Raw genomic sequence first — 16272 nt, 5'->3', positions numbered from 1 at the left:
CAAAAGTTGGCATTTTTTGCAGAGTTAATTCTATTTACCTCAAGATTCCACTTAATACCACTGTGAGGACAGTTCAATACTTCCGTTTTGATTTATATTTTGTGTGTGTAGTCTGAAGATAGCCATAATATTATCTCAGAAGAGGCTTTCCAGTTATTGTGCTATGGTACTGTGAGATCATTTTCAAAACCAGTAAGTAGTCTCAGTGTTGTGGTTTGGGCCAGACTGGCCACTGAAACCAATGACAGATGCTCACCCCCACCTCTCTCTCCAAGGAGAGGACAGAGAGAGAGAATTAGTGGATAAGGAATAGGTGGATGGCTGAAGTGCTAGAAACAGTAGTCATGTTAACATGGCCTTCCTCCCAGCTGATTGCACTGAAAAACTTTTTAAGCCATTTTGGTTTTGGAGCCTGTAGGTTAGAAATGACCAGATGCAAGTAAAGGCAAAATAGTAGGTTTGGAGCAAGCACTAGCACTTTCATCAACAAAATAGTTAATTTCAAAGGCTGTGGCTGCTGTTATGTAGTTCTGAAGTCTGATGTGCGCTTTTTCTTTTTCTTTTTTTTTTTTTTGAAGAGAACCCACTATTTCTGGAAACTGTCTGTCATAACAGTTGGTCCAAAGTACAGTTCTTGCTTATTCTGACCTTTTGGAAAGTCGTTGTGGTGTTTTAAAAAAGCAAGTACTCTTAGTTTATGGATTTTCCAATACTGACAGGTTGTGATTTACAGTTTAGTCACAATGAGACGAAGCTCAAGTACTACCGGAAGCAGTGGTCGGCAATCCATGATGGCACTGAGAGTGCAGGACAGCAACAAGATGGGTCTTCAAACACCTCAGATGTAAGTGTTGCTGATCATCTTGCTAAGAATAGGTGTATAAAACTAACTCTGAAGAGATTTACTGTACTGTCTGTGAGTAGCAACTAGAAAAAAAAAAAAAAGGGAGCAGTGAGAAGAAAACTCCCTGCAGCCAAGAATATTTGCACAAGTACTCTAGTTCTGCAAGAAACTTTCTTTAATCTATTTGTATAGCTGTGACATTTCAAATTGTAACATTTATTCTTACATATTTCTTAGGAGGTGGCTGGTTGCATGTGTATGTATAAAATACTTATAAATATTCTTGCAGAAGTAGTTTTGATAATGGACAAATAATGCATTAAAATCAGTTGATTTTTCTAAGATGCTGCTATGCTGAAGATGCTTAGGCTTATATGCATGTGTTTATAGTTTTCTTACATGAGCAAAAGATGAAATGGTAAAAATAGTCACTTGAATCCTTCTCCCTATCCCTCAGGAAGGACAGAGGTACGTTTGGGAAGCTGAGCATGAGCAAACCTACACCTGGAACTTCAGAAAGAAAAGTCAGCTTTTTTGGGAAGAGGTATTGATAGCTTTAGATGTCTGTGCTGTAAGTTAAAAGAATAACAGTCCTACATTGTTTTCTAATTTTTCTCTCTAACAGATTTTCATTGTAGGGAATAATGGGTCTGAGGCCAGCAGACTTTTAGATCTGCCTTCCTCCATTCTTTGATCGCTAAACACTAATGCTTTGAGGAATTGCTTTGAGAGCTCTTCTTCCTCTTGGGAATGATATGCACTGCAGACCTTAAGAGCTCCTCAATACATTTGCCTTTTTAAGGAAGAAAGTTATCTCCAGTACACACTGCTTTAGTTTCTTCTAAGATGCAAACCTTCCAAAATTCTATAATCTTTCAGCTTAGTTCATGGCTTTCTGTGTTCTGGTGCCTTTCAGGTATCTTACTTCATAGGACCCCACTATTGCAGGGATATATTCCTTTTGAATATTCCTTAAATATTTTAGTCTTTATTTTCAGTCACCTACATCATTTTGTCTCTTGATCTTCAGGTTATTTTTCTGTTCTGTAAAACTTTATTTCTTTCAATGAACTGAAGAAAATATTTATCTAGGATTTAGTTATCCCTCAGTTGTATGGGTGCATCATGGTTTCCAGGCTGATGTTGTTCCAATCATCCTAAAAAACAAATGCAAAAGAAACCTAAAAATAGCAATGGTAATGATTTAAACATTAAGAGAGTTCTTTTTTATATGTACTGTCACAAGAACTGTATTTATTTTTTTGTCCTTAGAACTAGTGGGGCTGGAGGTTCACGTAACAGTCAGTATGGTGTGTTTGGTACAGAAAAGATCAAGGATCCCAGGCCACTTCATGACAAGGCATTTATCCAACAATGTATCAAGCAGCTTTGTGAGGTAATTTATTAACTTACTCTAAATGTTCATTATTAGGCATAAAAGACATCCCCAAAAATACTTATTTTTCATGGTTTCAACTTTGGATTTTATTTAGTGACTAATATGCCGTGTTTCTTTTTCTCAGTTTCTTGTTGAGAATGGTTATGCCCATAATGTTTCCATGAAATCCCTACAGTCTCCATCGGTTAAGGACTTTTTAAAAATCTTCACTTTTATCTATGGATTTCTCTGCCCTTCTTATGAGCTGCCTGACTCAAAATTTGAAGAGGAAATTCCCAGAGTTTTTAAAGAGCTTGGGTAAGATCATTATTGTTAATCTGTTGTGCTAAATAGATAGCGTACAGCTAGAAATTTAAAAGCTAAGAATTCTGCATGATAGCTGGGGAGAACGGATAGGCTTCTTCATTCAAATGAGACTCTGAAACTGCAATGTTGTGATTTATTTTGTTGCACTTTTGTTTAGCTTTAAGTTTACTCTCTGGTTCTCGGACTCAGCTATGCATTTTCTATTTGAGCTTGCAGAACTGTAGGCTTGTGGAAGCTTGCTTTGTAATGTAAAATTAATTAATTATCTTTATTTGTATTAAACTTTGAAAGATAGACACAAACTTTTTTTACACTCTTCTGGTTCACTCCGTTAAAATCCAAGAATTAAAAAACAATTTCAGAATGTTGGATCTGCTTCATTTAGTTAAAAATCATCTTCCTGTAATTTCTGTCATTCTGCTTTCAAAGCAAGGGGTGAAATAACAAAAATTACCACTGAGGTGAAAAAAAACACTAAGTAGCTGAGAGTTTTATTTCTAATCTTGTTCTGTTAGTGTTTGGAATCATTAATGCACCAACACTTTCCAAGAAAGAAAATCCTCTGCCTCTTGATAATGGTGAATTTTCAATCTCATTAAAAAAAAAAAGTGAAGTGTATTTTCTTCTGTAGATTTGAGCCCATAATGGTGTAAAAGCACCAGGGTTCCTTAGATGTAGGTATAAGTCTCTTCTGTTTGCTTCTCAGTATTTTAATAAAGTTTTTGTTTTAACCTATAACATTTGAAACTGCTGACCTTGCTGAAATGTTGAAAAGGAAGTTGCTTTCAAGAGGCTTTACTCTGCTGCACCAAGAGTGTAATCCTGGATAAAAAGACTTATTTTGAGGAATCACTTTGTTGTCTTTCAAAAGTTAGAAAATGGACCTAAATAATTAATTTTTAAAAATTCTTAGGTTGAATAGCTCTTGAGCGCTTATTTAGAACTGCCAGTTTATCAGTAGCTTCTTGTCCTACATTCTTAAAAAAAAATTTGTGCTGTTGTCAGTCTAAAGATGGAATAAAATCTGCACGTATGTGTCCCTTGATCTGTAGAAGATTTTGAGACAATGTCTGTAATTTGCAGTATAGCTTTTGTGTGTTCCTTGTTTATAGATAATATTAATACTTTGATATGCAGCTGTTCTGAAATTTTCTGTAATTGCCTGACATTAAGCTGATTGTCAGTTGCTTTTCTGTTTTCAAAGTGCACTTGATCCAGGAAGCAAGAATCTTGCCCTCAAAGAATAGAACTCCTGTGTATCAGTTTTCATGTGTTAGGAAATCCTTCAGGCTTGCACATCTAGTTTGGAAGTCTAAACATCATCCATTGGACTATTACTCCCTCCTTTGTGTTTGTTGCCTTTTCTTTGAGGTCTTTGTCTCATCATGAATCACCTCACACTCACAGGGCACCCGCTCCTTTTTCCATAGTGCTGCAGTGCCCATCTTTCTTCCCATAGTAGCTTCAGAAGGGGAAAGACAGATCTGAATACTACTAAGAACAAGGCAACATACTAAGCTGAACAGGAAGAGGCTAAAGAGTGTATGAAAGAATAGTTTGCACTTTTTTGTATGTGGCCTTAATTGTTCCTAATCTTTGTATATGCAAAAAAACATCCATTTCTTCAATCATTTTTTCAATAGCTAGCCAGGTGAGGGAGGTGATTGTCCCACTCTGCACTGCACTGGTGCAGCCCCACGTTGAGTACTGTGTACAGTTTTGGATGCCTCAATATAAGAAGGACATTGAACTATTAGAGTGTGTGCAGAGGAGGGCAACCAAGATGGTGAAAGGTCTAGAGGGCAAGACTTATGAGGAGCAGCTGAGGTACTTGGTTTGTTCAGCTGGAGAGAAGGCTGAGGGGTGACCTCATCACAGTCTGCAACTTCCTTAAGGAGGGCAGTGGAGGCACTTATCTCCTCTCACTGGTGACCAGCAATAGGACATAAGGAAATGTAATGAAGCTTTGTCAGGGGAAGTTCAGATTGGACATTAGGAAAAGGTTCTTCACTGATCAGTCACTGGAACAGGCTCCCCAGGGAAGTGGTCATGGCACCAAGCCTGTCAGACTTCAAGGAGTGTCTGGATGACGCTCTTAGTCATATGGTTTAGTTTTAGGTAGTCCTGCAAGAAGCAGGGAATTGGACTCAATCCTTATGGGCCCCTTCCAGCTTGAGATATCCTATGAATCACAAAATGATAAATGCATGATAATTGAATAAAATAGTGCTGTAAGAAAGCAGCTTATCTGCTGTGATGTACAGTATAAAGTATAATTGAGTTTGTTCTTTCTTCTGTGCCTTGATCTACCTATAAAAATGTGCTGGTTTGTTTTCATTACTCTGCCATAGCTATTAAAAATGTATTTTCTTTTGCCTTGTAGGTACCCCTTTCCTTTGTCAAAAAGCTCCATGTACACAGTGGGAGCACCACACACATGGCCTCAGATCGTGACAGCTTTGGTGTGGTTAATTGATTGTGTCAAGGTAGCATTTGTCTTTTTTAAGCCAAATATTTCCACTTTTCAGGCTGGAATGTTAGTTTTAATACAGATCTCCTAAATGCTAAAAATCTCTGTGATGTTTATATAAAGAAAAAGGTGGCTGTTCTTACCTGGCATCTGGGAGCTAGCCCATAGCCTTACGTTTAGTAACTTTTAAACTGAGCTTTTAATGTTATATTATGATAATTTTTTTCACCATGTGCACTGGATAAATTTGTGTATGAGAAAGTATGTATGTATACATACATACATAAAAATATGAAAAGTTGATGAGTATAATCATGTATCTTCAGTGCAGAGCTTCTTGTTACATCTGCCATCTTCTCCTAAATTTGAAGTCTAAGGATGGAATTTTCAATTGGAATTATTCAAGTGTCCTGTGATTGTTGTATAAAGTGGGGAGGTTGTGTTTGGGTGGGGGTTGTTTTGTTTGTTTTCTGCGTTGTGTTTTTTTTTTTTTTTTTAATAGTGGTAAGTCTCCGTTGCTGCCAGCTCACATCTGAGCAAAATTTGGAATCTGTGACAGAAGTTCACCACTGCTGAATTGGGCACACATGAAAATCCCATCCTTTATGCTGAAAAGATACATTTGGCTTAGAAAGGGAATTTGGCAGTGTAGAATGTCCAGTTAATGCTCTTTGTCAGTGCTTTTAGTCAACTAAATGTGGGCTCATTACCCTGATGTGATTGGTCACATTCTGAAGCAGCACCATTACACCCTGCTTGCTGAATTCCTAATCCAATGTTACTCTGCTTCTTATCATGAACATTAAACTATATGAAAACTAATGGGAATCTTCACACTTGCTCTTTTTATGTACACCTGTGCCTTTTAGTTATATGCTGCCATGAGGGAAAATGCACCATCATTTGATGATGGACAGAGCTGGGGAGGAGAGACGGATGATGGAATTGTACATAATAAGGTACCATAAAAAGTAAATTATTATCAGAATTGTTCAACTGAATTTTGCCATATGCTGTAACAACACAATTTAAATATACGACAGAACAATTTTTACCATATTTATATATTCTGCTCAGTTTTATATTCACAGAATTTTCTAGTAAGTTTAGTAGCATTACATAAAAAGCCTGAATAACTAGCTTCCGAAGCAGGCATCATGGCCAGTCTATTGGTGAAGACTGGGTATTAAATTGAAATGCCTTATTCTCTGAGTTGCTACTGTTTCTGTTCTTTATGGAGAAAGGGACTCATTATCATGTCTGTTTGTCTTAGTAGGGTCTCAGGTATATTTCTCTTTAGCACGCTAGTCTTCTACGGTTAACAGCAGTACAGCGTAAAGATAGTGACTTAATTATAAATGGGGTGGACCCTGCCAATATCTACTTCACTTACCATTTAAAAATTGGTCATGTTTAACTTCCTAGCCACAAAATAGGGTGGCAATGTAATTCAGGCACTTAAAAATCCAGCAGCTTGCCTTCTTTCTAATTTATCATAGATTACTAGTACTATTCAGATTTAACTCAGTATAAACTCACAGCAGATCTTTGGAAGGGGATGTATGATGTGCCAGAACATTTAATTAGAAAATTGCAAAAATCATATTAAATCAGAATTTTGGACTAAGGTTACAAACCTGAGAAGTAAAAATGCTTTTAAACTAATTGTGTGCTCATACACTGATAGTTATGCATTTATGTTGAAACAAAATTTACAATACTGGTGTAATTGCTTCTGAAAGATCTGTAATTTAAAGTCTCCAGTAAATTTTTGGGGTAGCCTTTCTTTAATTCTAGATCAATTCTCTGACATCTCCACACATAAAGTATAGTGGTGATATTTACCAAAGAGGTCTGTTAAACAGACTTGCAGTTTCCATAAACTAGCCTGAGAGGATCACATACTTCAAGATAATAAATTCTTAAATATTACACCTACTATGCTTGTTAGGTATGCCAGAAAAATGTATCAAGTATTTCCAGACCTTTCTTAATGTGAATTCTAGATGCCTCCTTATGCCTGGATAGAATCTGTTGACATTCTATGTTTAAAGAGAGGAAAAAAAGTTGATTTTTTACAGAACTACAGTCAAACCAGTGAAAGATACTTTTGGCGTCCGTTTAATTTCATTGGTTGAGTAGATTTACACTATCTAGATATTTTACAGCCCTTAGAGTTGTTGAAATGAAAACTTTTTAAATTGTTTTCAGCTTTTCATGGACTACACTGTGAAGTGCTATGAGCACTTCATGAAAGGGGGTGATACTTTTGAAGAATTGGATGCGGAAGTGCGGTCAAAATTAAGTAAGTTTTCATGTTTTAATGAAGTATTTAGTTGTGTTACTGGTTTCTTTTCTTCTAGCACCAGTTTTGCTCATTTTACAAGTGAAAGTGATCTGAGGTAAGGGAACCTGAAATTCCCAAGTACTTTGATTTAAACCACTTTTTTATGCACTGTTACTAGTACAGACAAGACAGGTCATGCTCTGCTGTCAGTTGTCTCTGCGTAATCTTATTGTTTTCAATGGCTCTGTGACAGAAAAGTAAGTATACAGTTCTTAGATGCAAATTCCATCTATGCAGATGACTCCTGTTTCTGTCTGACAAAGTGAGCAATTAAAAAAAGAAAAATATTACCAGCGGATGCACATCTGATGAGAAAGTTCAGCTTTTAAAAGCTCTGAAAACAATCTGCAAGAGTTCCAAACTCTGTTGTGAATGTTCCCAATATGATTCAGCGTGCACCTATGTTTGTCTTCAGGGAGTTGGAAAATATTTTTTGACTCATTCATTTCATCACCTACAGAAATACAAACAGAATATGAGAACAAGGAAGAAAAATAGTTCTTGATTTCTGTGCACTCCTATGAAAAGTCAGACTAAGGACACTTCTGTTGCAAGCTAGAGCCATCAGTTGGAGAGGAAACATGAGCTACCAGATTGTTACTAGATATTAGTAGGAAAAAGTAATCCTGCCATTGTTTGGCAAAGACTGAGGGAAGTAAAGAGGCAAGGAAGTATGTGGATGAAAAAGGAGTATACAAATCAGACTACTTTGTGAAGCTGGAACCGATTAAACTTACCTAACAACCACTATCCTACAGTGTGGGCTGTATTAGAGTTTGGAAACTCTTACTCACAGGACTGATTTTCAGCTCTTTTATGACATGAGGAGTAAAAACCTAGTATCTTTCTTTGTTTACTTTGGAGGTTTTACCTATTTGCTTTGTTATGAAAGTTTTTTTTGATGGGTTTGTTGGTTGGGTTTTGGTGGTGGTTCAGTTTTTTTTTTTAGTTTAAAATAATTGTCCAGACAATGGCTATTTACTGGGCTGAAGCCAAAGCAGAGACATTCAGGTTAGGTGATGATATTCAGTGAGATTAATTTGTAACCCCCACTACTCGTTCCCCCCCCCCCCCCCCTTTTTTTTTTTCTCTCCCCCAGAGGATTTATTTAATATAGATGAATTCCAGATAGAAGGTTTAGTAGCTGACAACAAAAGGCTTCATGAAGAGATTGCAAGACTAGAAAAAGAAAAGGAAAGCGAGCCGGTTAGTAAATTGTGTCTATGCTTGTTTATATGGTAGAGTTGAATTTTCTATTATTGACCATTATTGTCATTATTAAACAAAGATACTGATGATGCATTACAACAAATGGAAAATTATTTTTAGTGGTCCATGAGATTTTAATTAGTCCAAGTTATTACAGACTCCTATACCATTATTGTACAAGGCAGTTACTGTGGAGTCTTTAGTCGCTATTTGTTAGATACTCTGCAGATATTTTCAGGTAATGAGATCTTGTATTGACTGAAATATTAATAGAATACTTGAACTGCTTCTTTTTTCTGAACTTCCATACTATTTTTTCCAAAAGTATTGGTATGAGAACTTCTTAGGGGATGAGAGCATGGGATTCAGTAGTAACAATATATTTTAGGGAAAATATTTTGTTAAAAAAGATGGATTCTGCTTTTAATACGTCATGAGTTTAAAAAATGGTTTAGTCGCTCTGCAGCCGGCAAATTGAGCCTCCTGCCTACTGTGTGAAAAGTACTGCTTCTATTCTCAGCTTTCCTTGCCCTTAGTTTTATCTGCCCTTTGTGTATTATTATACTTAAATTGTGAATTACCTGTAGCAAGAACTTCCTTAATGCAGTGCCTTATGCAAATCAAAGACTAAATGCTGAAATACAAGAATTGAGGTGCAAATGATCTTTTCAACCTTTTTTGAAAGACATAGAGAGGTGCTGGAACATGTCCAGAGAAGGGCAATGAAGCTTCTTAGGGGTCTAGAGAACAAGTCTTATGAGGAGCAGCTGAGGGAACTGGGGTTGTTTAGCCTGGAGAATAGAACACTCAGGGGATACCTTATTGCTCTCTACAACTACCTGAAAGGAGGTTGTAGAAAGGTGGGGGTCAACCTTTTCTCACTATTAACAAGCGATAGGACAAGAGGAAATGGCCTCAAGTTACGCCAGGAGAGTTTTACATTGGATATTAGGAAAAATTTCTTCACAGAAAGGGTTGTTAAGCATTGGAAAGGCTGCCCACGGAAGTGGTTGAGTTACCATCCGTGAAAGTATTTAAAAGACAGGTAGATATGGTTCTTAGGGATATGGTTTAGTGGTGGTTTTGGCAGTGTTAGGGTGATGGCTTGACTTGATGATCTTCAAGGTCCCTTCCAACCTAGACAATTTGATGATTATAGGCAACACGCCAGGACCTGCAGTTCTATGATAATTTTAAAATGCTTAACTTGATTTGGCTGTCACAGATATAAACATTTATTAAAGTTCTTTAATTTTATATTTATACTATTGAAGTTGACCAACTACTCTATTGTCTTGTCTGGAAAGTAAAATTGTTTAGATTAATATTATAGTGGTTGTTCTTTCCATCCATTTACTAGGATCGTAGAGTAACACTACGGAACCTGAAATCATCTCTTCAAGCAGATGTACAGAAGTACCAGGCTTATTTGGCTAATCTGGAATCTCATATATCCATCCTTGATCAAAAAATGGAAGGTGTTAATGAGGAAGTTGAGACAGCAGGTAAGGTGGTCTTGGTCGCAAGTGGGAGAGCGAAGCTAGAAATAGGTTTAAAAGAACTGTAATTCTCAGCTTCAGGACAGAATGAGATATTTAGTGTATGGTGACGCTACAAATAAACTTTCCAAAATGCATTGCTAATAAAGAGATTTTTTGGCTGATAGCTGTTTGTACACCAGAGTAATGAAATGCAGATATTATTTACTCATAAAAATACAGAGAGATTAGGTTTAACAATATAGGCTGGTATTTTACATCTATTTCATAAATGTTTTGTGAACTTAGAAATGGAAGTAGAAGCAATGAAGCAGGAGAATGCCCGGCTCCAGCACATCTTTGATAACCAAAAGTACTCAGTTGCGGACATTGAGAGAATAAATCATGAGAGAAACGAGTTGCAGCAAACCATTAACAAGCTGACTAAGGAAGTGGAAGCAGAAGAACATCAGCTGTGGAATGAAGAGCTAAAATATGCTAGGAATAAAGAGGCGGTATGTGAAAACCCTGCTGTGCTGAGAAGTGGCTATCAGTTTTCATCATGCAAACTTAAACTTGGCACTTGGACTATTGCTGACTTCTTTCCTGAATAATCTAACACCACAGATATGTCTTAACAGGCTAAAGTGACAAGAATGGCTTCTGTTTACAATCTCTGAAAAATGTTTCTCTTTTTTTTTTTCCCCTTTTCCATTTTGAGCATAACAGCAATGTATTATTCTCTTTTTTTTTCTGCATCATAAGGGACATAGTTGGAATATGCACCACTGTCAGCTCTCACTGTTAGAGCATCAAGAGCTTTGATAACGTTAGTTTGAAATTGCTTTGCTAACACAAGCAGTTTCAGGCTAATGTTAAGATTTTGTAGCAAGGAAGTAATACAAAACTAGTGCTTTGAATTAATATCATTGCATGCATTTAGGGCCAGATTGTCCCTTATGTGTAAGTTCTAATACATTTTAAGGGCCAAATTCAATTCGCTCCCTCAAACAGAATGAAAAGATGTGGTCCTGTAAGTGGTTGGATTTAAAAGCTTTGCTAGATGGAGAACTAAAAAAAGTTTCAAACATGTTTTGCATTTGGCAGGGTTATGCTTTATCAAGCACTTGGTATTAAATTCCTGATACTGTGCAAGTATGAAGCACATAAAACTGGAAAAAATACTCGTGTTGTTTGGTGTTTGCATATAAATGGCACTCATTAATCAGAAAACAGAGCATTTAATAAGCTTTATCTAGAGTTATACTCAAGTTAGCCACACATCGTAAGAACAAACTGTGGCATTTCCTGTCAAAACCAACGAAAGAAGGCATATCAACACAATGACTGATCGTTGTGTTAGTTATTTGTAATCTTTCCAAGGACATTTTTATTTCCCTATCAACTAATCCTCAAAAAATTGAGGCAAGAAAAAATATGGGAGATGAGTAGGGAAAACCACAGGTGAAACCATTCAGTCTCACCCATACCCACTGAGAAACCTTGCAGAGCAAATTTTGAAAGAATCATAAAACAGCACTTAATCAAAAGAATGCAAACTGCTGGACTGTCAATACATACAGCTCTTGCATTCTGTGGCAGACTCGGAATCGTGTTAGTACAGAGCGACTCAGAAATCTGTGTGAAGTAATATATGAATACCTTTTGTCAAGTTTTTCACTTGTATTTCTTCTACAATTTTTGCCCTTTTCTCCTCTAAACAGATCGAAATGCAACTGGCAGAGTATCATAAACTGGCTCGAAAGCTGAAATTAATTCCAGTAAGTGCTGAGAATTCCAAAGGCCACGACTTTGAGATTCAGTTTAATCCTGAGGCAGGACCAAATTGCCTAGTCAAATACAGAACTCAGATCAAGGTAAGTAGAGTCAACACTGAATGCTTCTGTTGCCACTCACAAAAAAATGTGTTTCTTTGGAAATATTGGAAAGGTCTTAACCTCTCCGTGAAACTTCATTGAAAGCCTTGTGTGATGCATTGCCATAATGATACTATAGTATAAGAATGAAATTTGGTATTGGAGGGTACAGCAGCCTAAATAAAAACAGGAGATGGAGAAGATACACAAATTGCATTAGCCAGATCTTCTTGTATGTGTATTACAGGCTCCCCTTATGGAGATCATAAACCAGACTGAGGAAGAAATTAGGAAAGCTACTCAAAGGAAAATGACTTTGGAAGATACTTTGGAACAGGTGTGTTGGTTAATGAAGATTAAGCCTAAGAATGTTATCTGCTGGTCTCATTTGACATTTTGCATGGGTGAAGTGTGGTGTGGTGGGTTGGTTTTGTTTGGGTCCGTTTGTTGGATTGAGGTGGTTGTTGGGGGTTTTTTGTGTGAGAATTAGGGTCTCCTGTTGGCTGAAGCAATGTGCATCCCCTTCATTAACGATTATGTGGCTTACATATATTTGACCATAAACATTGGAAAGACTTGTTTTTAATAAGTTGCCCATTCCAGTCTGTTGTGTGGCTTACCATCACTGACAAGTTGTCATCAGGAACATTTTTAGCAATATTGGGTTCAGGATGGATTGGAAGAAGGAGAATTTTATTTCCCCATTCTTCTTCCCCTACCTCAGTTTTTATTGCTAAGCTTGACAGTATATGGTATGGAATATTGTTTTAGCCAGTTTTAGTCAGCTGTCCTGGGTATGCACTTTTCCATCCTCTTGCCCGCCCCTACCGTACTCACTGAGGGGGCATGGGAGGGAGAGAAAGCCTTGAATGCTGTGCAAGCGCTACTCAGCAATAGCCAAAATATTGGGGTGTTACCAATACTGTTTTAGCCACTTATCCAAAACAAAGTACCATACAGGCCACTATGAAGAAAGTTAATGCCATCCCAGCCTGGCCTAGTTTTAAATATTTCTAGGCTACCAGGTGTTGTTTGTGATGGCATGGATTTATAGGTTGGAATTCTTTTTGAATTTTATTTTCTTGGTCATGTTTCCATTCTAGGTGAATGTAATGGTAGTGGAAAAGAAAAGCAGTGTGAAAATGCTGAAAGAAGAAGCTGAAAAGCTGGATGATCTTTACCATCAGAAGCTTAAGGTAGAACTTCTTATAGGTTGATGGCAGTTTATCCTTAATCCACTTATTTATACCTAAGTTTTTTGGTTTGCATTTTTATTTGTTTGGACCTCTGCCCTTGCCTCCTTCCATTCCTCTTGCAGGATTCTTTCATTCTTTTCAGAAATATTTGAGTGCTGCATTAAGTGAGTCAGTATTCATTTTCTCATAAGACAATCTGTCATCATACTTTGGCAGATCCTGTAAATCATAAGCTATTATATCTAGTAATAAATGCAGAGTTAACAGTATCTGCCCTGTCTATTCAGTTTGTATACAATAAATACACTTACAGTATTTAGTAAATCACGTTAAAAACTAAGGAAAACATTATTTGACTAAAAGCGTGTTAAATGTTTTAATGATATAAAATTGTTTCTTTCTTGGTTTTTCTTCCCCAGTGGGGGAGCAGTCCCTATCCTTTTCCTATCCTTCAAGTTTAGCAACAAAACATAGCCCTCTCAGTTAACAACTAAGTGGCTGCTTCAGTACCTCCCAACAGCATGGCGCTGGTGGGGCTGCAGTGTCCAGGAGAAAAATGGGTTTTTGAACTGAGCTAGTGTTTAACATACCTGCTCTTTCAAATCCAAACTTCTGTGTTATAACAACAAAACAGGGTTATTTCATTGCCAATACCTGCTTAGGTGGCTGAAGACAACTAATTTAATTTATTGCTTTCAAAAACACCTGAAATTTAGCTTTTGATATATGCTGTTGCATATGCTTTTTTCTTAAGGTGACCTCAAAAAACACTCAGTTGCAACTGGATGGTTATAAGAAGATATAGTCATGTAATTCCTCATATAATTTTTAAAATGCTATACATAACACTTCAGTATTAAAATCATTTTTGAAGGATGATGTTTCAGTAATTTACCAAAATTACATGTTTAGTTGATAGTGGAATCTAGTTTGGTTTTGTACATTTAATTGTGCTAAGTATAGTGTCAACAATGTAATTCTTCTTGGAGAGATGATTACTTACATTTTGTACTTATCTTTCAGACACAAAAGGGAAAAGCAATTTTCTTACTCAAATGTGATTTTATTTTTTTAACCTAGGAACAGTTGTTTAAGATGTTCCATTTCTAAGTTATTTCATGTATGTAAATAACACTTTTTAAGATGAACTTAAGGGAAAATAGCTGCAACACAGACCTTGAAATAAGATTAGAGAAATAAAGGGAAGGTTAGGTTGGTTTTGGGTGGAAGACAATACAGAAAAGACCTGAAGCTTTAGGTTTGGGGGGAGGAAGTCCTTGAGGTTTTTTTAGTTCTGAGTTTTGAGTTACTTGGGTGAATTCTGAATTCAAGTATCAGGACGTAATCAGGTAATATAAAGGAGGGAAAAAAAAATCCTAATTATTCCTGAGTTCTGCAATTTATTTTTTTTCCCTCTTTCCTTATGTTTACAGGAGGCAGAAGAGGAAGAGCAAAAATGTGCAAATGAACTGGAATTGTTAGAGAAGCATAAACAATTACTTGAGAGTGGTATCAATGAAGGTCTCAGTGAAGCCACAAATGAACTGCATGATCTTCAACGACAGTAAGGCCCATAACTTAAATTGTTTGTGTAGTGTATTTTGTTTTTTTCTGTGTTTTAAGGATAAAGACATCTTCTTGAATCCTAACGTAAAATTCTTTGGTGAGCATATATCCATCTCAGTATATTAATTCCACAAATTCACAATTGAAAAATGTTTCTCCTTGACACTTAATATTTTGCTAGAATATTTATCTACTTTATCAGAACTCCTGTTTTCCATGTAACTTTTTTCATATATATGGTCGTCATAAGGAAATTAATTTGTTTCCAAACTTATGTGACAACTACATTTTACAACCTAAAGTCTGGAAAGACTATTCTGACTCTAAGATACCTTGTTTCTTACTGGTTAGCACAATGCAGTCCTTTTTCTTCGAAGTTGAGTATTAATATACAAATCTAATGTGGGGCAAGTTAATACTAATAGAAAAAAATATGGGTAAACATGATGATATGTCAGACTTGGTAAAGGGATTGTTTTAAATGTCAGGAATTTTATAATTACAGACATGACTTTGAGTGTCTATATTTTAGATATCAAGTTGTTATGCAAACAACAACAGAAGAGAGCAGGAAAGCTGGTGATAACTTGAATCGTCTTTTAGAAGTGATTGCTACTCATGTAGTATCTATAGAGGTAAGCAAAATTTTATATTCAAAATTAAATCTTTCTAGAGACATTTGCAACTGCAGTGAAACGTATGGGAATTAGAACTTACTCTTTCCAATAAAGTATCAGCTATTTAGGGTTGCTGCACTCAGTCTGTGGATACTAGTTAAATAAATTTGTTGACAAAACCTTTGGTATAAATAATCAGAATTTATTATTAAATTTCAGCAGTAACATCCTGCCAGGTTTAATCTGCTTCTGGCAGACGTATTTCAGAGAAATGTTTAACTGAAATCATCGCTTAACCTGTGCAATGACTGCTTAAAATGCTTTAGCAGAACCAGTACAATAGAGACCATGATAGTTCTAATAAATTTTCTGTAACTCTTTTCTAGAAATATCTTGATGAACAGAATGTGAAAATTGACAGAGACTATGAAGAATTCATGTCTGAAGATCTATTGTCAATCTTGACCAGAATTCTAGACAGTTATAAAAAGAAGGCTGAAAATCTGTAATTACCAAAAAGGTGAAGATGAAAATTTTGCGTTTCTGAAGCTCTGGTATGGTGCCTTCTAAAAGTATGGGTATTTCCTGTGTTTAGCCGTGAAACTGGTTTTAAGTGTAAGGAAATATTTATGAACTTCCTTTGTTCTATTGACACAAATACATTAAAGAATTAAACAATATATTTTCATTTTCTTAAAAAAGGCTTTGCTTACACTTCTTCCTTGCAATATATTACACATGATTACGAACAAGACAACTGTGGGGCAACTTAATTTCATTTTTTCTTTATAATCAAACCATTTGTGCTCTTCTAAGAACATTAGTAAGACAAGAGTACAGTTAACCTGTTAAAAGAACAAGCCAGAGTTGATTTAAAGGTGGAACCGCAAGTGACAGCACAAATGCAAAGGGTGCTGACAACATGAAAGACTGCTACTTAAAAATAACTAGTGGGTTTTGTAA

At 36.2% G+C, this 16272-nt stretch overlaps 1 protein-coding gene across 1 annotated transcript; it reads left to right on the top strand.

Moving 5' to 3' along the window:
• Positions 1 to 743: 743 nt before the first annotated feature.
• On the top strand, positions 744 to 15903 carry NDC80 (NDC80 kinetochore complex component; the record flags this gene model as incomplete). The annotated part of the gene is made up of 16 exons (XM_082480061.1): positions 744 to 844; positions 1302 to 1388; positions 2117 to 2240; positions 2368 to 2540; positions 4933 to 5035; positions 5889 to 5978; positions 7231 to 7324; positions 8466 to 8572; positions 9936 to 10080; positions 10363 to 10568; positions 11778 to 11930; positions 12178 to 12267; positions 13034 to 13126; positions 14560 to 14690; positions 15225 to 15327; positions 15696 to 15903. 16 exons carry the CDS (start codon positions 744 to 746, stop codon positions 15816 to 15818), a joined length of 1923 nt encoding a protein of 640 aa, XP_082336187.1. The 3' UTR covers positions 15819 to 15903.
• Between the last annotated feature and the right edge of the window lie 369 nt (positions 15904 to 16272).

Source organism: Vanellus vanellus (assembly GCF_965231255.1).
Source record: "Vanellus vanellus genome assembly, chromosome: 2".
Classification (NCBI taxonomy): Eukaryota; Metazoa; Chordata; class Aves; order Charadriiformes; family Charadriidae; genus Vanellus; species Vanellus vanellus.
The sequence above is the reverse complement of the archived record's forward strand: the minus strand, read 5'-3'. Positions and strand labels throughout refer to the sequence as shown.